The sequence below is a fragment of the Haliotis cracherodii genome, unplaced genomic scaffold, assembly GCF_022045235.1.
Source record: "Haliotis cracherodii isolate W230 unplaced genomic scaffold, xgHalCrac1.p SCAF_1, whole genome shotgun sequence".
In the NCBI taxonomy this organism is placed as follows: Eukaryota; Metazoa; Mollusca; class Gastropoda; order Lepetellida; family Haliotidae; genus Haliotis; species Haliotis cracherodii.
The window spans coordinates 12,429,738-12,453,320 of NW_027266264.1; the positions used below are offsets into that span (position 1 = coordinate 12,429,738).

The following is a 23,583-nucleotide window of genomic DNA, read 5'->3' on the forward strand; positions in this document are numbered from 1 at the left end:
AAGCCGTTTGGTCAGAAAATACGCACAAACTAATGATGTAAGGAATCGCAGACCCTCTGGCAGACCACGTAAGACCACAGTTAGAGATGACAGAGCGTTGTTGAGGGTGGTAAGGCGTCATCCATTTGCTACAAGCACAACCTTGAAACGTCTTTGGCTTCCTCGTCAACAGTTCAGTACCCAGACCGTGAGAAATCGTCTTAAAGCTGCAGGGTTGAAGTCCAGAAGGGTTATCAAGCGACCTAAACTCACAGACAACCACAAACGACTACGTCTAGCCTGGTGTAGACTGAGACAGAACTGGAACTTGAGGTCCTGGAGAAGAGTCCACTGGTCGGACGAAAGCAGGTTCCTTCTGCATGTTGTGGATGGCAGAGTGAGAGTATGGAGGCGTCCTGGAACAGCTTATACTGCAAGAAACATCATGCCAACTGTACCATATGGAGGTGGATCTGTTATGGTCTGGGGATGCTTCTCATTTGATTGTAAGCTTGATTTAGTGACCATACGAGGCAACTTGACAGGGGAGCGCTACATCCAAGAGGTGCTGAATCCAGTTGTGGTGCCCCATTTTGACAAACATCCACTGGCCACCAGACCGATATTCATGGATGACAATGCCAGACCACATCGTTCACGAGCTGTGACCCAGGTTATCCACAACAATGCTCTGACGCAGATTCCATGGCCAGCAATGAGTCCAGATCTGAATCCTCTGGAACATGTATGGGACATTGTGGGACGCCTGATTTATCGTCGGGACCCTCCTCCACAGAACTTGCGTGAATTGGAAGCAGCATTACACGAGGAGTGGCAGCAGCTGCCCATGGAGCGATTCCAACGTCTGGTGAGGGGTATGAGACGAAGACTTCAAGCTGTGATCCAAGTGCTTGGTGGAAGTTCTCGATATTGACTTACTGTGTTCGTCAAATCTCCATATGACATTCTTACCCTATTGGATGAATTTGGTCACTAAAAATTATTGAGATGTCACCATACTTAATGCGTCTTCGTTGTTCGTTCATTTTTCGTAAAAGTTCAGCATGAGATTATTACATGCCATAAGGTCATGGAATACCCCATTTAAGTTCATTGTATAGACAATACACTGGTTTGTTGGTATACACGAAATCCTGGTTATAATATTAATTCGGTTATCTTTACACCCTTTCAAAACACCCCTCCATGAAAAAGTATAGGGGGTGCAACACTTTTTTTACTGTGTATAATTTCCCAAGCTGGAAAACACGCCTGTCTAAATATAGACGTTACACGAAGATTTCATTTTGTCACAGACCATGGTCAGGTGAAGAGGTGCAACACCACACGGTATTGTAAGATATAGATATACACCTTTTCAGAGAGATGTCCTTGTTAGATCTCGCTTTTGTTATGGACTGCACAAGCAGCATGGGGTCGTATATTGAGTCTGCTAGAACAAATATCAGACGCATTATCGATCAAATATCCTCGACTGGTGGTAGAAGTGTGAAGTTTGCACTTGTTGAGTATAGGGACCATGCCCCACAAGACCACACTTTTGTCACCCAGCAACATGATTTTACCTTCGACGTCACCGTTATGAAATCGTGGTTGAGCGTCTGTTCTGCCAGAGGAGGAGGGGATACTCCTGAAGCTGTGGTAGATGGACTGCAGGCGCTCTTGAATTTCTCCTGGAGAAGAAGTGCAACTAAGATAGCCGTGCTGATTGCTGATGCACCGCCACACGGGCTTGGAATGGAAGGGGACGGATTTCCATTAGGCTGTCCTCTAAGACACGACCCATTTAAAGTTACAAATAACCTGGCCTCTCGAGAAATCACGCTTTACGTAGTTGGATGCGAGCCAAGTATATCACCTTACAAGGATTTTTTCACTGGATTGGCGTACATTACAGGGGGTCAGTACGTTCCTCTTGCGTCTGCCAACAACCTCGCCACCATCATTGTATGCGGCGCGGAGGAGGAGATGTCACTGGAAAGCCTCATGAAGACAGAAGTTGGTGCAGCCATTAAACATTTAAAGGACTCCGGGGTCGAATTTGACGATGACCTTATTGAGCTACATCTCTCAGCAGAAATGGCAAAGAAGGGTATCACAACAAAAAAGTTGAGACGGAACAATGCCAGAATGGGAGGTGTTAGTGAAAAGGCTAAAGCTATTTCTCAGATGGGAGATTTGAAAGAGTATAGGTCAAGAGACCTTAGTAGTATCCGGCCTGCTGCTATCGCCAGTGCTGCAGTAGGTGACGTGTTTGACGTAGAGGAGAGTGAGGTAGATTACGCCCAGGTCCAGAGAATGGTGCAGAAGTCCAAGATGAGGAACAAAGCACTGTTTGAGGATTGATACACACACTCTGTTGGAGGACTGGGATCTTTCTTTTCACAAGACTTTCTTTTTCAGGACGTCCAGTGTGTCCAGCAAACAAGTTTAAGTTTTGGGTATAACTTGATCAACTATTTTTTCATAGTTGATGTTTTGAACATGAAAATGCTGTTAATTTTTATATTCGAACGTCGTCAGTGTTGTAATTGTGTTTTGTAAATAATAACTCAATGCATATTGTTACCTTTTTTTCTATTGGTTGTTTTAGTAAACACACCAACCCACTGTGATTAAATTAAATTATTTAAGTATACCTGCTGGCTGTAACAAATATTGAATATGAATCTGCAGGTAGTAAAGGACAATGTCTACAGGTGTAATCTGTTCATATCGTGAAGATTGTTGATACAATGATGTCAATAAAACCAGCAGGCGAGAATTATATAATGTTTTTTTTGTTTTTTTTCTAACCCTGGAACCATTTATCCACACACCAATACAATTTCTGAAGTCTTCGTGTAATAAAATTGCCAATGTTCTAGCAGGCCGGCTATTTGATATTCTGTTCCCCGAAATACTGTACAAAAATATTTTGTCTTAAGGTTTTACAAACTTAAGTAAAATTGCATACTGAACATGCTAGAAATTTTATAAATATTATGTGGTACCTCCTTTCAGAGAAAACAACTGTATGTCCTGAAGTGCTGACTGGAAGCAACAACTCAAGGGCCCACCCCACCTCTATATCATTATATTAAGCTCATTTGCTGAATGCGGCGTTCAAGAAGAAACAGGCGAACAAACATGGTAGCTTCCTTTGGTACTTCTAGTCGTTCTCTGTCCAGCGTTAATACTAATACGCCGACACTGAGGAAACAGACTCGTGGTCAAATGTGCAGCATTATTAAAGCAGAATATTTTCAAATTTATAATTAAACATGCAATAACAACACTTATAACACCTGGTAAATATTTGAGTGATTCAGGATTCGTAATTTGATATATCATTATAAACCATATCACTGTAATAGTTGCACGTCGTTGCAAAAAGAGAACGAAGGGATTCCGGATTAGAATAGATCCCCGGTGACCACTGTTGGTCGTCACAGGCGACGAAATGGATCGGGAGGCAAGGCTGGGTGACTACGTTAGGTGCCTGTCACGGTGCCCTGACGGCGTACGTTGGACTTTGCTCAGAATACCAATCACTGGTTTGTCTTGCCCACACTTGATTATTTAACAAAAACACACATATCTATCTATCTATCTATCTATCTATCTATCTATCTATCTAAACCGATCACCCACGGAAACAGATTCCATCCCGTGCAAAAATCAAAATATCGGGGAAAACATGAATAGATAACTTAATCGATGATGACACCATGTGTTCGCGAAAAGCGTACGCATGTTCTGACTTGCCGGTAGCACCGGCCACTGACACACTTTGCATAAAAAGTAAGTGTTAATTGCCTAATGCCGCACAGCAGTCCTTCTGCTTTGGGTGAGTGAGTATGGTTTTACGCCGCTTTTAGCAATATTCCAGCAATATCACGGCGGGGGACACCAGAAATGGGCTTCACACATTGTACCCATGTCGGGAATCGAAACCTGGTCTTCGGCGTGACGAGCGAACGCTTTAACCACTAGGCTATCCCCACCGCCCCCTCATGCTTTAGAGTAATTGCAATATCACAAGATCATTTCAAAGACATTTAGTATGGTGATCGTTACTATAATCTGTCATCGAGAACACATTACACGTTCCGCATGGCCCAGTAGTGAGATATCCAGATGTACACTAATTCAGAACATCGCTGACAGCCATCGACGATCTTACCCTCATGCAGAAGAATCGTGGATGTTTGCACTGCTCCGTGAGATTAAATGAGGGATACTCGTTCGAAAGTTTCCCAATGCCACATCCATAACACTCCATGGTGTATCACCTGCAAAACATTTAATATATACGTAACTCAGTACGTAGTACCTTCCATTTCAAGACCATTCCTAAGAAATATTATGCATTTGTACGTTAATGGCATTTGTTATACAATATATATACCAAACGGTATCTGCTTCCACCCTTATCAGAATCGATTCTCCACAAACCGTGGAATAAGGCAAAATTCCAATACTATTTATATATTTGGGTAATGAATTAGTGCAAGAATGGACTGAAAGCAGCCCTCGAAGCATTTTGTTGATGAGAACATTGACAACAGTAGTCTGGTACTATTTGTTGGTGATGTCAAATTTGTTGCCGATACGTTATTGGGATTACAAAGGATGCGCTGAGGTGTGTGTTTACGAGTGAGTGTATATGTGTGAGTGTGTGTGTGTGTGTGTGTGTGTGTGTGCGCGTGCGTGCGTGCGTGCGCGTGCGTGCGTGTGTGTGTTAAGAACCAGCGAAAAGTGTTTTACAAGGTCACCCCTTATTCATAATTAATATGTATTCAAATGTCGTTTTGACTCATTTGGTCTAAACTAAGTCATGTAAGCTTCAATTCCTGTAGAAAATATTTGTATTTTCTTGACAAACACATGCCATCGAGTGTCACACGACGTTGGTATTTTCATGGGTGGTGTTATCACGAGTGAAAATGTCAACTTGTCATGCGATTTTGTACCATTATGCTGATTATTGTTCTACGAGGGCTGGTCAAAAAGTTTTAAACCTGACTAACTTTCAACTATGGGCCATTACAAGTTTACCAGTCAATGTAGTACATTGTTTGAATAGTTCATTGCAAGTGTATTTGGTCTGTTGAGGCTGTTTGTATATAAGCGACAGCCAGTTGAACGTGATTGGTTTCCAAATGGACACAGAAATAGAAAGAAAAAACCGAGTACCGAGCAGTCATCAAGTTTTGGACTTTAGGAAAAAGTACTCCCCTATAAATTCATGACCGCATGTCACAAGTGTATGGGGATAAGTGCCCTAGCTATTCCAATGTTAACTGTTGTTAAGCTATGTTTAAGGCTGGGAGAACGCCCCTCAACTTCCATCAATGAAGATTCAATCAAGGAGAACTTATACTGTCAGATAGACGTATTTCCACTGTTGAACTTGAGGAAGACACAGGTCTAAGCCATGGATCCATTGAAACTATTCATTGAAACTGTAGTCATGAACATTTACAGATGAATAAGATATCTGCTCGTTGGATGCCAAAGTTTCTAAATTCTTGACTTAAGGAAAAAAGAACTGCCAAAGGCTATATCACTACCCCAATACTCGCCAGACCTGGCCCCAAGAGATTTCCACCTGTTTCCTAAACTGTAAGAACACCTTCGTGGAAAGCACTATGACGGCAAAGCTGCCGTGAATGATTTTTTCAGGGTGGCTTCATAAAACTTCTTCCTGACTGGAATTGAAAAGCTTCACTATCGATATGAGAAGTGTATTGAAAAGCAGGGAGATTATGTTGAAAAATAACATTTAAAACACTTTCACAATTGTTGGTTTTGTTTGTTAGGCTTAGAACGTTTGGACCAGCCCTCGTACAGCCCTATTGACGCGGCCTTATCTGACCTTCGATACCTGGAAAACAAATCGAAAGACGAGATCTGCCCTTTCCGAGTAAAGGGGTTGGTGTGTCATAGCTGTGGAATGTATGATAGGTGCATTCATAAGTGCAACTGTCCCATTTAAAAGCAGATATTTTTCATTATATATTTTCATTCTTGATTTGCTTTATCAATCGAAGTCTTAAAGGACACATTTGAAACAAGTTACTACCATGAATTGAGAATGAGGTATTTGCAACTTCTGGAATTAAATCGTTAGCTCACTTTGACCATTCAGACATCCATGATTTAACGGCACTCATAAATAGATTAGCGATTTAGGAAAAACGAGATTACTCAAAGCAATTTTTTTAACGCTTTCTGTTGAATTAATTCAGTATTCGTTTGTTTCATGTTGTTTAAGGCCGCACTCAGCAATATTCCGGCTATATGACGGCGGTCTGTAAGTAATCGAGTCTGGACCACACAATCCAGTGATTGACAACATGAGCATCGATCCACGCAATTTGGGATCGACGACATGCATCAAACAAGTCAGCGAGCCTGACCACCCGATCCCGCCAGTCGCCTCTCACGACAAGCATCTGTATTCAGAACCGAAAGTAGGTTCCCGGAAGTCAGAGTTAGCACGTTATTTAGATGTTAATCAAGACATGGTCTAAGGCTGACTATGCATATGCAGGGTTATGTATTCGAATCTGTGAAAACTTACACAGCCAGTGACTAGTCTTGATCCCGACGCCCACTGTTCAGTTATCGTCGTTTACCTTCAGCCACAGTGACAGAAAGCCCGCCCTACCCCCTTCATTTGTCGACTCGTCCATTCACCTCATTGGTTGAGTGGAGATACCTTAGTTAAATGTGCAAGGGCTAAGTAGGTTACCATGACCTATGCTCCTATGCTAGTATAACAAGCTGAATCAGTACATTACATCTTTTACAACGGCCTTAATCTAAACTGAACCCAAAGCCTTACCTGTAAAACTCCCACCCATGTGAACATGTCCTGGAAACATGAAACCGGTTCATCGACCAATAAGGACAACGGAGTTGCGTCCCTTCTGAAAAGGGAACCTTTAAACTCAGCCCGTCTTTGTCTAGCGTGATTGATTATAAATTAGGTTGATATACTGTGTCTGGGTGATGTATCCATGTTAAACTGCGCATGGTATAGTAGCGGCTTTAGTTTCCACACCAAACCAAATATAAATCTCTTTTCTATATATAAACATTACATGGTCGCACTACAGCATCATTTCTCTCACATTGGAATCCTGTCAAGATTACTGATAACTGGTGTTAATATGATCACTCACTCTTCAATTTTGGTCGATTAATCACACACACTTTGAATAGTCTCATATACATACAACTATATTTGTAAAGCCTGTTTATAGTATAGATATTATTGTGATATTTAAGAATAATAAAACATCAAGTCATACGCCCACTAATACAAGATTCTAAAACACCAGCTATAAAAAAACACAAACACCTACAAGATTTATTGCATGGTATTACAGCGAGAGTCCACCTACCTGAGGAAGGTGGGCTATGTTGAGAGAATGACTAGTAAAGGCCTAAATGGCATAACCATGCCAGGCCAAATTTAACTATGTGGCGACTTGCGTCTCCAAACATAATTGTTAATAGATAATTAATGCTAACGCCCTAATGACGTCGCTGCCCGACCAACGCTGCAGGTCTAAATTGGGAGCTAACGTCACCAGGCCCAGCTATGTAGCAAATTGCGTTGCCAAATTTTTATTGTCACTAGATTTCCGAGTGAAAACCAAGGGAAGACTGGATTCCAACAAGTAAGAAGGTAAACCCAGTCTGGGTTGCCGCTGGAAAGCAGATAATCGGAAACACTAATTAGTACATATACTCATATAAATTATGATGATATATGAGGTAGCCCAAAAGAACCCGCCACTTCGCACAAAAGTGCTACCCGACACCCCACGCCGCAGATGCACGCCATGATTGCTAGCCGCCTGTTCAGCTTATCAGTGTGCGAGCTTAGCCTCAATTCTGTAATTGATATCTTTTCCCGTAAAAACCAAGCCTCGTTCTCAAGTACGACCTACATATAGTAAACAAAGTTTGCTAGCAGACGACAGATTCACTCTCTAGTCTCTGTCAACTGGACAAAGTGGGTATTTACTGAAACAAATATTTACCTTTTCTCCATCAGCTTACAGCAACTGAATTCAAGAAAAGTCATACAAAATATGATTTTACTTACCTTAAATAATCCATTTCTCTGATCATTTCTTCATTGACATTGTTTGCTGTGTGAAGGGTAATACATGTAATTGTTTTCAACACACAAATTCTTTGACAAGGAAATATGTTGTCACATATCTTTTCTGTGGTATCCTTCCAATGTGAATAAGTTCTGGACACTATTCCTGCCTAACCTTGAATTGACTTTATACAATACAATTCCTCAATTATCAAAAAAAAAAATCATTCCACTAAGTTCGATTGTTGTAATTTTTCATAAAATAATATTTGTCTCTTCAGCTTGAATTATTTTCATCATCACAGTATGTATTGTCAATTGGAGGTACTGTTAGAAATGTTTGTCTGTCCTCAAAATAATCGTCAATTTCCATCACAGTTTCAATGTTCTGTGAATCAATGTAATCAAAATTGGAATCATTATCAGATACATTTTCTTCGCGTTCATTTTCATAGAAAGAGATTGTTGAATCTGAGTCATAATTGTTAGTGCTGATAGGTAGTTCTGGTGCAGTAACGGTATTGCAACGTGGACACTCTCCTCCGATGTTATGAGGATTGTCACATTTGGATTTACATGCACATTGTGGAGTACAGGGCTTACACATCTTGCAGCAGCTCCTGCAACGACCACCAAGTCCATATTTACCCTCTTTTGCATTACATGAACATTTGGATATAGGCAACGGGCGTTTCTTAGTCAACAGTATTCTGTCTTCATCTATATTTTCTTCCCATTTTATTTCCATGTCATTGTTTTTTTTTTATCCATCCATATGATAAGCATTTGGTATGATGTTCACTAGAGGATATTGGACTCTGTATAGCTAAAGTGAGGATACTTTCTCCTCTTAATCTATGAAAGTTCAAGGCAGTGTCAGATGGAGGTATTAATTTGTATAAATCTTTTGACCCATGGTTGCTGAAATAGCAGACTCTTCGAACCATCTCAAGCCAATCAGTTTCAATAGTTAACTGAAAATTTGAAGTCAAACAGTTTTTAACTGGGTATCCAAGCCATTCCAATAATGACATCATCTCGGGGCTCATCTTATTTCCAGCAACTTTAAATGAACTGAAGAGAGCAGAAGAACTTGGTTGCATATGTCTATACATACGTGGATACTTGTCAAGCACAACAGAGAAGTCGCATATATGCTGCCTTTGAAACAGATACAATGCCCTCATGGGACACTGTTACTAATGGATCATCATGTGGACTTATGAAATCTGAATAGTCAACAAAACTGGATATAAAACGCTGGTATGACATTCCAAAGAAACTGCTGATATAATCTGATCCACTCATGACATATATTGCTAAAAATGATACACAAGCCTGTGTATTTTGAGCCCAAACACCAAGTTGTTTAATCCTATTAACACCGTCATTTATGTGTATATATTCTCTGTCCATTGCAAGTTCAACACACACTAACTTGTCATAAGTACTTGTTAACCTGAGATGTCCAATTTCCATGATTGCCAAACCAAACATCCATATGTCTGTGTCATTGGCAACAATGACAACCTGAGCACAGTCAGATTGTGATGCATGGAACCCCACAGTCTGCTTTGTTATTAGCCCGAACTTCAGAAATTGTATGATTTTCAATACAAGCAGGTGATGTTCCCAATGAAGGTGAATCTATGATAATTTTAACTTTAGCTGTCGTATCCTTTGCTTTAGCAGTGAACATATCTGTTAAAAAGGATATAAGTCTCTGTTTATAATTTGCATTTTGGAGAGCAGTTACATATTCTGATCCATGAAAAACTCTAGATGTCTTGTTGATTTCATGATCCTGGAAGTTTTGAAAAGAAGTCTTTGTTTTCTGTTTTCTTTCTTCGTGCAAACTCGATCTAACAGGAGGTAGAAAATCTGGTTTGTCAAAAACAATTGTTATTACTGATGCCCCTCTTTGAATTCCAAGCTTGCAAACAGTGTGTACCCAATAATAGATTCCAAGATCGTCATAAGTATTTACATCAGGGGGCGTTGGTTCATGAATGTATTTTAGAAAGTCAATAACTGTTTCAGTATGGTTATCTTTGATAATGAATGGTATTTCTGTATGGAACATAGGTAAGAGTTCATCTTTTTTTTGCAATGCATCCTTAAATTTGCTCTTTTGACGCCCTCTTATTTCACCGAATTCATTGCAAAATGACAAAGGATACTCAACAGTTTTTTCAATATAATTTCCAGCTTTTTGCAACTGACAATATGCCCTCTTAAGAAGAAGTGTTACTTGGCCAAGTTTTGATTTCTGTGTTCTGGCTGTGGTCTTTCTGCGAGAGAATGTACGCATCTTTCTACGACACTGGCGGCGTGGAACCTCAGCAGGAGGTTGCAGTGCATGTTGTCTGATATAAGTACGCATCCGGGATTGACCTGCTGAACTAATATTCAAAAGATCATGTTTTGTTTCATTGTCAAGATCACTTGCTGCACCTTCTGTAAAAACATTTTTGAGAATTCTTGGTTCATTTGAATTGAATATGTGTAATGCTTTTATGGCAGGATATATGGCTTGAACATAGTCATATCTGTTGGTATACTGTTTCTTCTTCTTAAATATAAATATTACGTCCTGAAGTAGTGACATAATTTTGTCTAAGTATGCCATAAAGTTAGCAAGTGTCACAGTTCTATATTCTGAGGGCCTCGTTGTTAATTCTTTCAGCCTCCTATTAATGATTTGTTCATGGCCCTCATCAAGGGCAACATTGTGAAATGGATTAGCAGTAATGCTAAGGGTCCATTCACCTTGAAGAAAATGATTCCTTATATCTTCAGGAAGCAAAATGACATCATTCATCGTTTGACATGCTAATTCTTCATATTTTTTATGTGAATATGCAAAAAATAGTTCTGTTATAACTGGCAGACAACTATTTCTCAGATTGAAGTTTCCTGATCTGATTGCAAAAAAGTAACCGGTGTAGGCATTTAAGTATCTTAGCATTTGGGCCCAAAATTTGGAAACCTCATCAAGGTTACTGCTTGACGTTTTTATTCTTACCCACTCTTCTAAGCCATTAATATCACAATGTTCCATGTCGTTAAGAGCTTCATACAGGAGGGTTTCGTGCAGGGAAGATAACATGTTATGGATGTCACGCCACTGGACGATATCTTTCATGTGTTTGCAGAGTATACTCATTTGACGTAATCCGCCATCCCATATGATGTCTCTAATTGTTCCGGCTGCATTCTTCAGTAAATGCCAATCTCCAGGTACAGGTATCACCCATGCAAAGGTTTCAGGATATTTCTTGATGAGATTTTTAACAATGGCATATGTTTGTTGATCACCTCCGACAACTAGTCTTTTCGGAAAATCTTTGTCACCGATCCTAAGATCACGTTTAATGTGTATTAAATATTTGGAAACATCAGTTATGCTGGATGACTGAGCTGACTGAACGGTTGCATAGGCTACATTATCAGGTTCACGTGGAGTAAAATCTGGCATTGAAGATTATATTTCATTTAATAGTGTTCTTTTGATATCTTTGACTTGTAAGTGTTTTCTTCCTAAACCATGTTTGACTAAACTTCTTAGATATTGGTTCCATGACTGCTTTTCTTCTGTGGATTTGGTGAAGAAAGTATTCTCATCTATAGATTTAGGGCGTTCAGATAATGAACATGATGAAGAATGTGATGACGAATCTGATGCAGTGTCTGAAGAACTATGTGTTCGATGTGATATCTGTCCCGTCAAGAGATTTAGCATCCTATCAAGAACTTCCCCTCCTACTGCTAAGGTTTTGGCAAATTTTCTTTTAAAATTCAAGTTATCAAATGTTATCCTCCAAAATACTCTTTTGTCAATTTCATCAAGAACATTTCGATTGTTTGACCATTTATTTGCTTCCCGGCGAATGAGATGAATTCCACAGGTTAGTCCAAGAAAGTTTAAGATTTGAAACCCTTTATCTCGTAAACCGTTTGCATATGCTGAGAGTCCAATAATTGTTTGGAGCATAATGGCATTCCGGTTTTTTATATGACACAAAACACCAATAGCCGTTTGAAGTTTCATATTCTGTTTATGTGAATGGGCATTGTCCACTTTCTCCAACCCAAGAACATTTTTCAAAAACTACATAAGTGGTTGGTGTAAATAAGTACCCATAAAATATCATTTGTCGCATTCTGTGTCAGTTGAGTATGAGTCAAATAATGATCTGTAATCAAAATCGACATTGTTATTGATGAATGTTTTAATTCTTCCAGTTCTGTTTCCAGTGCAGTATTCTCAGATAAAAGTTAATATACAGCTCTTATTGACACATTGGTGTACTGTTCTCTATAGTACAACATTGTACCTGCCCTGTTAAATTTTTCGCAGTAGGATCCAATGAGAGGATTACCTCGAAAATGTGTTGAAAGATAATTATCAAATCGTTTCACCAGTTCATCTCGTTCCTTCTCCTGCAGAAGTGAGTCTCTAAACCTTTTTACAATAGTTGCTCTCAACAGATAACCTTGTTGCTTTATTTCCTCAATAGCCTGAAGAAGAAATGAAGCCATATCTCTTATGAACTTATGGTTTGAAGACATATCTTTACTTAAAAGACTTGTTACAGGTTTTGTTTTCAGTAAATGTTTAAGGCAATTTTCACAGATCCAGTTTGTATTTGACATTTGAAGTATACCAGACTGTGGTGTCAATGTAGCCTGTATTTTATCCATGTATTTATTGGTAAATTCCCAGCTACCTGAAGATTTGCATTTACAAAGTGCACATTGTCTTTTCTTTATACATTTCCATATAATGTACTTTACAAATTACCGAAGTATCCTTCACATTACAAGCAAAATTATTTCTTGTGATATTAAAATATTCTTGCCATGATTTAGCAGATAAACCCATTGTCCAGACACTGAATTTAATCCACTGTGTGGCAGTTTGGCATGGGCATGGGCATGGTTCTGTCAAGTCAATGTCATGATGGCAGACATAACATGCTCTGCATAAACAACTGTCTTTTGTTAGTTTTATTATTTTTCCTTGTGACGAAAAATATTCACTGAACTTAAATGCTTTCTCACCTGGGTGATAAGATTTATTCATTTCATGATCAGGACCATCTTTGGTAAATTTTCCCAACTGTATCCATACCTGACAAGGACTACATGGGCTACCATCATGATACGACATTTTACATTTCTTTTTAGGAGGAATACCATCATTCCCACTATTGTTTCTATCTTTTCTGTAATTACCTGACTTTTTGGATGGCATTTTGAACATGGTTTGATTGGATGATGCTGGGATAGATTGAAAGGATTTGGGTGAATGCTTGCATTCCCCTCCTGGTCTCGTAGAAGGAGAAACAACAAAGAATAGAATGTTTTTCCCACACATAAAACTGTTAACTGTGGCAATGATGAAAAATAATCCAGCTTTGAAAAAGAGATCCAATGGCTTCAGAATAAATGCACATATATTCACAAGATGCAAAATTCCATAAGGTTTTAAAGTTCTACATAATATTAATGCACACAATAGCCCGTATGGTATAAATGTACTCTTCATATTCTCCACTTGAGTATTAATGAGTGTGATGGGTGTCAGAATTCCAATATGTTCATACCTTTCTTGGCACATCTCCAGTGGTGTCAGCTTGAAGTCACATAATGATGGACAGTGTGCAAAACACAGGGTATTCCAAGTGAGGGCCAAGAAAATGATAGCTGAAATACACAACTGAGCCATGATTGTGCATAAAAAATGCTATAGCCAAGGTATAATCTAACAGGAATAATCCACAATAGTAACAGTTGTATTCTGCTACAGCAGACGATAGGTTTAAGCCAATCATTTCACTGATAGAGGTCACGTGACTAAAAATCTTGACTACTTCCGGTTCTGTGAAGGGTTACTACTTCCTAATTAAAACTAATAAACCAATGCATATTTGAGATTTAAGTTCTGATTTATTTAAGCGCAAATGTCTGTTTAGTGTGATAACACTGACAAATTGTGTTTAGAATGCTTAAGACCAAATGTCAAACACCACAACCTGTAAACAATCAGTTTTGACCCCTGACACACAAATTAGACCCTAAGTGACATATCAGTCAAGACAATTTCAAACAAACGGTGTTAAACTGCCCTAAAGTAATGTATCTGTCAGTGGAATGTGATGCTATCACTTAGGTGCCATGTGTATTTATATTTCTTGACGCTCTGTGTGGGACTTTGTGGTTACTTTGAGGGGGATATTGGGGACTGTCTATTATCCAATTAAAATTATATTTATCATCGCAGCTCCTCCTATTCTAAGGTGGTCTTGGGAAGCTTAGTGATCAGTGATTGCAGGAAACATAGGAATTGGCCCCTCCTACCCTTAAGATAGATGGCACCCATATTTTTGTGTGGGTCTTTTACCCTGTGAGAGAATATTTTGAGGTCATGTAACTTCAACAAACATGTTCTCAGAGTCTATTCAATGTATCGATGGGTTATATTTTGGTATTTTTTTTATAAATAGACATATGTGGACATGGGAAATATATGAAAGTATAACATATGTGTGTAGGATTAGTAATAAAAAGATATATATATGAGGTAGGTGTACAGAACAGTTTTGTCACCTCCTGTGACAGGGGTTGTGACGTCACTATAGGGCTTTTAGCATTGAATCTATTTATAACCTGTGTGAAAGCGAAGCTTGGTTTCCATCTATAAGCGGTAACATGGGCTGAGCTCGCACACTGTATGGATCGTCTCTCTTCCACCTTACTGGGTCGCGTGCATTGTGCCAGTAACGATCTGCAGGATATTGTTGGTGTCTACCTATAACAGATCCAGAGTAGATCCTTGAGCGAGTGAGTTATGTTTAACGCTGCATTTAATATCGGGGCGTGTCAGCTTAATGTGGGAGGAAAGCCCGACGTGATGCAGGTCTCAGACGATTACCACTTCGATGAAACCCACAAGCACGGGTATGGTGCTGACAAACCTAGAAACGTAACCGGGGCGAACCGGGATTCGAACCCACAAGCATAGATTTCTGGCGTGGGAAACTCTGCACAGCGAATTGCGTCGCCTCCGACGACTGGGTCACCCGTGCCCCCAGATCCTTGAAGATCCGGGGTAGAATAGGTCTTCAGGAACTCATACTCTTTGTGGTAAGAGGCGACTAACGGGATCGGATGGTCAGGCTCGCTGACTTGGTTGGTGAATGTCATCGTATCCCAATTGTGTGGATCGATTAAACAACAAAGAAAGAAAGAAAGATCCAGAGTAATAGGTGATAATGCGATGTGAGGCGTGATGAATGACTGTGCGACAGTGACGTAATTCAAGAAGCAGTGATGTTTAACTTCACCACAAGATGGTTACGTAACCAAGCGCGTACTAAATGTAAATAATTTCAACCAGTCTAAAGAGCACACATATTGGTTAAATTAAACAGATTTTTTCCTGTTTCAAACATGAAAAAAACCACTTCACTTTCTTCTTTGTGTACTCGGTATATATTTCACACATTTGTTTTTGCAGAACTTCCTATGCTGTCGTATTAACTCTCTTAGCATATTAACTCACTGCCCGTTAGCTTGATTTATTTATCAATGTAATAGATTTTACACCAACATACATATGCCAGACACTGCACCTTACAATTGAAAAAAAGCTTCACAAGTATTTGTTAGTTTTAATTGGTTACATGTTTACATTTCTTAGGGCTGGTAGAATTTCAAACATTTTTGAGGTATTGCTGTATGCTATGCTTGATGTTTTTGGCTAATTTCCATCCCTACTCTCCCGATTCTATTCTGTCCATCAGGAATAACCGCAGTTGCTCCATATCACAAAATTTCCGAGTCAGTTTTGTGTAGAGTTAACTCCCTTGGACCAGTGGCTGAGTGTAATAGCTGCACATTTACAACACATACCTTTTAGTCTGTAGGGAAAGGTGATGCCTGTCCTTAGTGTCCTAAGTCTCCAGGTAGGAGTTTTTGACCCACTGGCACAAATTGAACTCAGCTCTATGCCTACTCTATGTTAAGGTATTGGAGTTATGATCTTTGTAGTGCTAACATCTGTTTGTACAAATGGACCATGCGGTGGTAACCCATCCTTTTAAGAAGTGACTAAAATAGTGCTTACATATCAGATATTAATGCCCACACTTTCAACCAAATGTTGGCTTGTTACAGATATCACACACTGTAGGGTTCTGTGATAACATGTTAGAGGTAATGGCTGCTGCATGAATATCCCTTCACTATACCCATGGCCAAGTATGGCCCATTGTCACAAATTGTTCATGTTGGTGCTTGTCTTTTGTAACCCTTGTCTATTGTTACTCTAAGTGTACAGCATTCCTAAAGCTATTAATATCTTTGTGCGCAAATGGACCTTGACCATGTGTTGTTTACAAAATGAGGCCTAGAGTTATCTCCCCTAGACAATGGACTGAGTGACTGAGTGAGTGTGGTTTTACGCCGCTTTTAGCGATATTCCAGCAATATCTTCGGCGTGACGAGCGAACGCTTTAACCACTAGGCTACCCGACCGCCCCCCTAGACAATGGAGGTTTTTGCATTAGAATGCTGCATTGCATTTATCAAAAGAATACCTGCTAATAATAAAATCGCCCAAACTCATATAGTATTTTTTGAGAAGCATATATGTGACATTACCATGATTACCGCATGGACTATTTTATGATTTGCAAATAATGAAAAGACATACATACTATTTGTGGAACTTAAATGACATTTTGATGGGGGTCTACATCCCAGGACCAGCATGTTTGCACTGTTAGCTTATATTGTATCAACTGCCTCCATTGTCCAGTGGATAGAGCGTTTGCTCTGAGAGCGGAAGGTCTGTGGTTTATCCCCTGACCAGTGACCATGTCATACCAAGAGACCTTCAAAGATGGTACTTGTTACCCTGCCTGATGCTTGGCATTGAATAAACAAGGACTGATCAACTCAAATGTGTCTGAGTGTTTCATCTATGTGAAACTGTGTTATGGTCCAGACTAGTACAAACAGCAACACACAGCATGCATGTCGCAATAATCTTGAACGGCCGTCAAACCCCAATTCACCTCACCTCACCTCACCTCACCTCACCTCCCTATAATTCGTATCAGAAAATACAAAACAATGTTCAGTGTCCTATCGGAACAAAACTTCACTTTTTTTATATACATTTGTATTGGGATAAAGGATAAGTTATTTTGAAGTAGATGATTGCCAATGCAAACTTCAATGAAGAAATAAAGAAGCTCTTTGGGAGGTATAACTTTTCAATAATGTATGACAAATCAGAGTTAACTATATTTGTAGTTAACTACAAATAGATTAAACTAGTTTGTAATATCTTCTATGTCATACAAATTTGCAGAAGAATGTAACTGTAGGAAGTAATTATTTCTAAGGAAATAATGTCAAATATTTGGTTATATTTTGTTATAAGCATTCACTATTGTAAGCCATTTATGATGAAATATAAATATACATATATATGGAATACTGAAGTTTTCAAAATTGCGTTTCAGTATAATTTATTATCTTTACATGTGTTTGAAATTGTGAATAGACTTTGATACACTTTAACACGACCGTTATTTATTTATTTCTGATTGTTATTTTGTCAGAAGCCATTGTTTGCATGGTTTGAGGATCAAGTTTTATTCACCTCACTAACCAGATGAAATAAGCCTTTAATGGTCGTGATCTTTGTTTTGTGTGGTATTTTTGAGTTTGAATGCATTAATTTATTTGCAAAATACCTGTTATCAATGATTATGATAATTCTACACTGTTACAAGAATAGGTCTTCAGCAACCAATGCTTGCCGTAAAAGGCGACTATGCTTGTCGTAGGAGGCGACTAACAGGATCAGGTAGTCAGGCTCGCTGACTTGGTTGATGCATGTCATCGTATCCCAAGTACATGGATCGATGCTCATTATGTCAATCACTGGATTGTCTGGTCCAGACTCGATTATTTACAGACCGCCGTCAAACAGCAAACAAACAATGTTATAAGCTCAAATGATCATAATAAATTTTGACATTAGGCTTCAACTGACATGGCCACATTTAATGAATTTCAACTGCAAGATTGATGAGACAAGCTTTAATATGGCAAACATACTCAGGTGACTTTTTGCAGAAACTCTGGAAACCAAGAATTAGAAAAAAATCTTGTCTTTCAGATCAATGTGATATAACTGTGACACTACTGTCTGCAATAAACCAACTTTCACTCACTCAGGGTGTTTTGTTTGCAACCATCTGATCCACAACAATACCTCCAGGTTTAGTGATATTAGCTTGCTTCAAACATAAGTATTAGACTGCTTAATTTGAACTGCTGATCATTACCCATAAACAAGATGGAAATAACAACCAATATCCTCTCTGTGTGTTCATCATCAAGGCTGGACCATAAGTGCAAGGTCCATATATATGACCATATATCTACAACAGTCAAGTTACATGTGAAGATCCGGGGTAGAATGAGTCTTCAGCAACCCATGCTTGCCGTAAAAGGCGACTAACAGGATCGGGTGGTCAAGCTCGCTGACTTAGTTGATGCAAGTCATCGTATCCAAAGTGGGTGGATGCAGCTGATGTCAATCACTGGATTGTCTGGTCAAGACTCGAATATTTACAGACCGCCGTCATATAGCTGGAATACTGCTGAGTGCAGCAATAAACAACAAACAAACAAAACAACAATCAAGTTATTTGATATTTCCTATGTCTTGGATTGTCAGTGTACCAAGGTCCTGAACATCCTGCAATGGAGTGAGTGAGTGAGTGAGTTTGGTTTTACGCCGCTTTTAGCAATATTCCAGCAATATCACGGCGGGGGACACCAGAAATGGGCTTCACACATTGTACCCATGTCGGGATTCGAACCCGGGTCTTCGGCGTGACGAGCGAACGCTTTAACTACTAGGCTACCCGACCGCCCCTCCTGCAATGGAAGCGCCTGGAGCACAAGAACAGCTACCACAGACAAATGTTCTCACTTAGTGTTTTATACCACAGACAAATGTTCTCAGTCAATATTTTATTCTGCGTGACAACAAACACAAGAAAAATCTAACAAGCAAACAAGGAAAAGGATGAAAGAGGAGTCATTACCTGAGCATCTTATTTTTCCCCCAGGTTAGTTGGGATTTAAACATGGTAATTGGGATGCATGTACAAAGCTTGCTTTATTGAACAAGGTGCTTCTTAAATGTGTGAAAATTACACGTCATTTCATGTGAACATGAATAAATAAAGACATGACTAAACACATGTTCCCTCTTAAGAATGAATTGAATATTTTCTGGTGTTGCTTACCGTGATATTGCTGGAATATTGCTAAAAGTGGCATAAAACTATACTATCACACATACAGCAGTGCAGGATGGATAAATTCAGTTGAAGGGTAATTGATGTTTGGATTCAGGGACTTTTTCCCGCAGATATCTTTCATTCAGTGTCCTGAACTAGAGGATGCCTGTTTTCATGAGTTTCTTGATGGTAGCCACCAGTTTGAGGTACCCTGCAGCACACCCATCAGACTCCGCTCCACAGTCGTAGATCTGCCATTTCCCAGCATGGTCTTTAGCCACACAGCACATGATGATAGCTCGGCTGTGGATTGCTCTGTCAAATGATGTAGAGCAAAGGTCAGCATTAGTATTGGAGGCTTCATAGAACTGAAGTGTTGGATTGGGAAACTTGGAGACAGTGGGGGCCTTGAAGGCGCTCAGTGTGAAGATAAGATGTGACACTGACTCTGGGATCTTCTTCATGTGAACTTCAATGGTGTGGTGCCCACGTTTATTAGTATCATCCATACGATCACCAGAGTGTTTGATGGCAGCACTGCATCCGTTATCTGTTCTCACATGGCGCATGAGATTGAAACGAGTTTTTTTCGCAGATGACTTTTCTGATTCATTCATGAAGTCGCAAACAGAGGCGTAGATGTTCTTCTTGAAAGCAAAGCATGACGCATCCAGATAGTCCACATTGTCTTCCCCAGCGCTGGCGGGATAGCCCCAGTGGAGGTCAAAGATGACATGGTCCAGGTCATCTGGGATTGCATACAGAAGGACAAGCAGATGGATTGTGGCATTTGCTTCTATGCCATAGTCGGCTAGCGTCATCTCTTTATGCGATCTGCCATAGACCTGTAATACAACACAGAGGCAAAATACACACCTCTGTAGGCATTCTTGCAGAAAGATATGTGTATATGTGTGATCATAATATATGATATATTCTGTATGGTGACATTGTTATTTTCATGATCAACCATGAATAATCTAAAAGTGACCCCCTATGTTAAAAGCACTATTTTCATTTTAAAGTAATCATTTGTCTTAAAATAACTTTGTGTGCGGAATATTTTTTTTGTTTTCCATATCCTGAACAGGTGAGCTGAGTTTAACATTATTCCAGTTTGTTGTATATCATGAATTTGGAACACAAGAGCACTTATACATCCATGTCAGAATGATGAGAATTGATTGAAGTATTGTGATCTTGATAAAATACTGTGTAACCTGCCTTGGAGGGTAATAAATTTCTAGAGGTGAATAAATATCATACCTCGCCAAGAGGAATATCTGAGAAGCAGAATACATTATTTATTCCCAAGTCATTTTTGAATTTTGAATTTTTCTTAACTTTTACAATGTCACATTAAAATATGTAAGTTAGATAAATTTGTTGTAGCAGGATCACTCGGGGTACATGGGGTTTTATCCGGCTTGTGGTATAACACCTAACGAGGGACATGTACCCCTCGTGATCCTGCTACAACTTATGATATCTAGTGTTGACAAACCAAAGATCAGACTGAATTTGGGATTCAACCCCAAGATCAGCTGCTCGTGCCACAACCTTCTAATTATTCTTTTTCCCCCAAAAGAAGGCAAATCAATTACCTCCAGTACTTTTTCATTGTACACAAGTTTTTGCTTGCTGTGATCATGTTTGAACCTTTTCTTGATGGCATCTTTCAGTTGAAGGATCGTGAGATCTGCTCTATAGGGCAGGACCACTGCATCTCCAGTTAAGATGGTGACTTTGACCACATCTCCGCTCAGTGACATAGGTGGAGTGTATTCACAGCTGTACTCCCGGAACATCTCCCTCAGTGTAGCCTCAAGAATCTTCATCACCTTGCTGTCAGGGTCTACTTCAACGCCACACTCCTGAAAAGGGCAGTGCTTGTTGTCTGCTACATGCTGGATCACACACTGCAGTCAGTAGGACATACATCAGTATTAAACTATCTGCTTGAACTGAATAAACTGTTTGATTGGCATTGCTTAGAAGTTGGTAAGTAACAGTAAGAAAAGGTATTTAATGGATGACAACTTCTTTATTCTATTATGATGCGAGGTTTCCGTATATATCCTTATAGTATTGTCAAGCAAGAGTAAAGACAGCACAGTACAGGCTTATATGCATCTAATAAGGATAAACCAAAACAACATGAGAGTATACATAAAATATCTTGTCTTTACTGTTACTTATCATTTTCGAAAAAATGCCAATTAGGTTCTCTCTGTTACTATATCAATCAACCATTATCCTTTGTTGTTAATCCCTGTCATGTGTACTCTCATGTTGTTTTTGTTAATCCGTATAAGATGTATATGACTTTTTACTCGTATTCACTCGTGCTCGACAACAGTATAAGGCTCTATACCAAAACATCATAATAGAATAAAGAAGTCATCCATAAAATATACTCTGCCAAAAAAGAATCCCAAATGTAGTAATATCATAAATATCTGACGAATCCATACAAAATTAATACCAAAAATGAAATAGTAATTTCTACATGGATTGGGATTGATTAGTGTGGAAATAATGAGGTACTGCTGAAATTTGGTAATTTGGTTTTCATTTGCATGTCATCACAATCTTCACAGCAAGTTAACAGTGAAAACATGCCACGATTGACGGACGCCCATCGCAACAAAGCCATCGGCCGACTGCAAACAGGAGAATCATTTTCAGCTGTTGCCAGGTTTTTCCACGTAGCACCAATCACCATTACAAGACTGCAACACAGGGGACAACAGGCCTTCCCAGATCCGGTCGACCACGTGTCACTATTAAAGCACAGGACATTCATAGGGCTGTGTGAAAGAACGACTATGGCACCTCTACAACTACTGCAATACCAGGATGGCGTGGGATGTCAGCCCGGACCGTGAGGAACCGTTTATTTGCTGAAGGTATATTGTGAAAGACGACCAGTTCAGGATGTCATTTTGACGGACCTGTATCGTTGGCTGCGACGTCAATGGTGTCAAGGTCACAGAGTGTGGCAACATTTGTCACATTTGTGGGTGGTAGTCGTTTACAGGCGTCGTGGGGAACGTTATGCACAAAACTGCATACAGGAAGTGGACAGATTTGGCGGTGGTAGTGTGATGATGTGGGCAGCCATCTCCTACACCGGTAGAACATGCTTGGTGCATGTTCTGGGGAATTTAACGGCACAACGTTACACGGATGAGATTCTTTGGCCACACGTCCCATTATGCATTTAGCGAACGTCATTTTCCAATAAGGCAACCCTCGACCCCTCACGGCAAGACGGAATACAGACTTTTTCAGAATCACAACCTCCAGGTCCTGCCATGGGCCTCCAGATCTCCAAATTTAAACCCAATCGAACATTTATGGGATGCACTGGATCAACGACTTCGAGTACGTAAGCAACAACCACAGAACATCCGACAATTGTCACAAGCACTGCCGGCAGAGCGGATCAACATTCCCCAGACCACAATTCGGTATCTGACTGCTTCCATGGGACGACGACGTCAGTCAGTTTTGGACTCTAATGGTGTCCATACAATATATTAAGAACAGATGGCCTTGTCCCTTGAAAAATCTACTGTTCCATGTTGCCATATGGAACCTGGGTCAATGGGAATGATGTGTGCCGACTTTAAACAATCTGTTGATTATTTATATGATATATGAATACACATAAAATCACTTTGACTTTTCTATTTTGCAGAGTATATCTTGTCTTTAATGAAATGAATAACTGAAAATTCATTTGATCTAAAAAAATCGCCGCCGATATTTGTTTGTTTATTTCTAAAGCCGCAATATTCCAGCTATATGACGGTGGTCTGTAAATAATAGTCTGGACCAGACCATCCAGTGATTGACATGATGAGCATCGATCTACCCATTTTGGATACGATGTCAATCATCAGCCAAGTCATCGAGCCTGACCACCTCGTACGACAGGCCTGGAACAGAAACCATTAGTTGACTGCATGAGCTACAGGTATTAACCACTGAAATCGGGTGAACTGTAGAGTTAAAACGGCATTGCTGGTCGATATATTTAAGAATATATCAGTCATCATTACACATAACATTCTTAAATGGCTACATATATGTATGACTTGGACAAAATCTATCGTCCTCGTTTCCAACTCATCTCTGGGA

General features: G+C 39.6%; 2 protein-coding genes across 2 annotated transcripts in view; one reads left to right on the forward strand and one right to left on the reverse strand.

Annotated features, from left to right (window-relative positions):
- Nucleotides 1-23,583, reverse strand: part of LOC139472808 (uncharacterized) — a 35,425-nt gene that overhangs the window by 4,754 nt on the left and 7,088 nt on the right. Inside the window, exon 3 of the mRNA XM_071255290.1 lies at nt 21,042-21,356. Within this exon, the coding sequence (XP_071111391.1) occupies nt 21,042-21,356 (315 nt within the window). The remainder of the gene's footprint in view (nt 1-21,041; nt 21,357-23,583) is intronic.
- On the forward strand, nt 1,308-2,435 carry LOC139472827 (uncharacterized). The gene has a single exon (XM_071255304.1). It carries the CDS (start codon nt 1,366-1,368, stop codon nt 2,344-2,346), a length of 981 nt encoding a protein of 326 aa, XP_071111405.1. The 5' UTR covers nt 1,308-1,365; the 3' UTR covers nt 2,347-2,435.

Coding starts and splice junctions, on each gene's coding strand:
- LOC139472827 (XM_071255304.1), top strand. CDS start 1,366: ATGTCCTTGTTAGATCTCGCTTTTGTTATGGACTGCACAAGCAGCATG.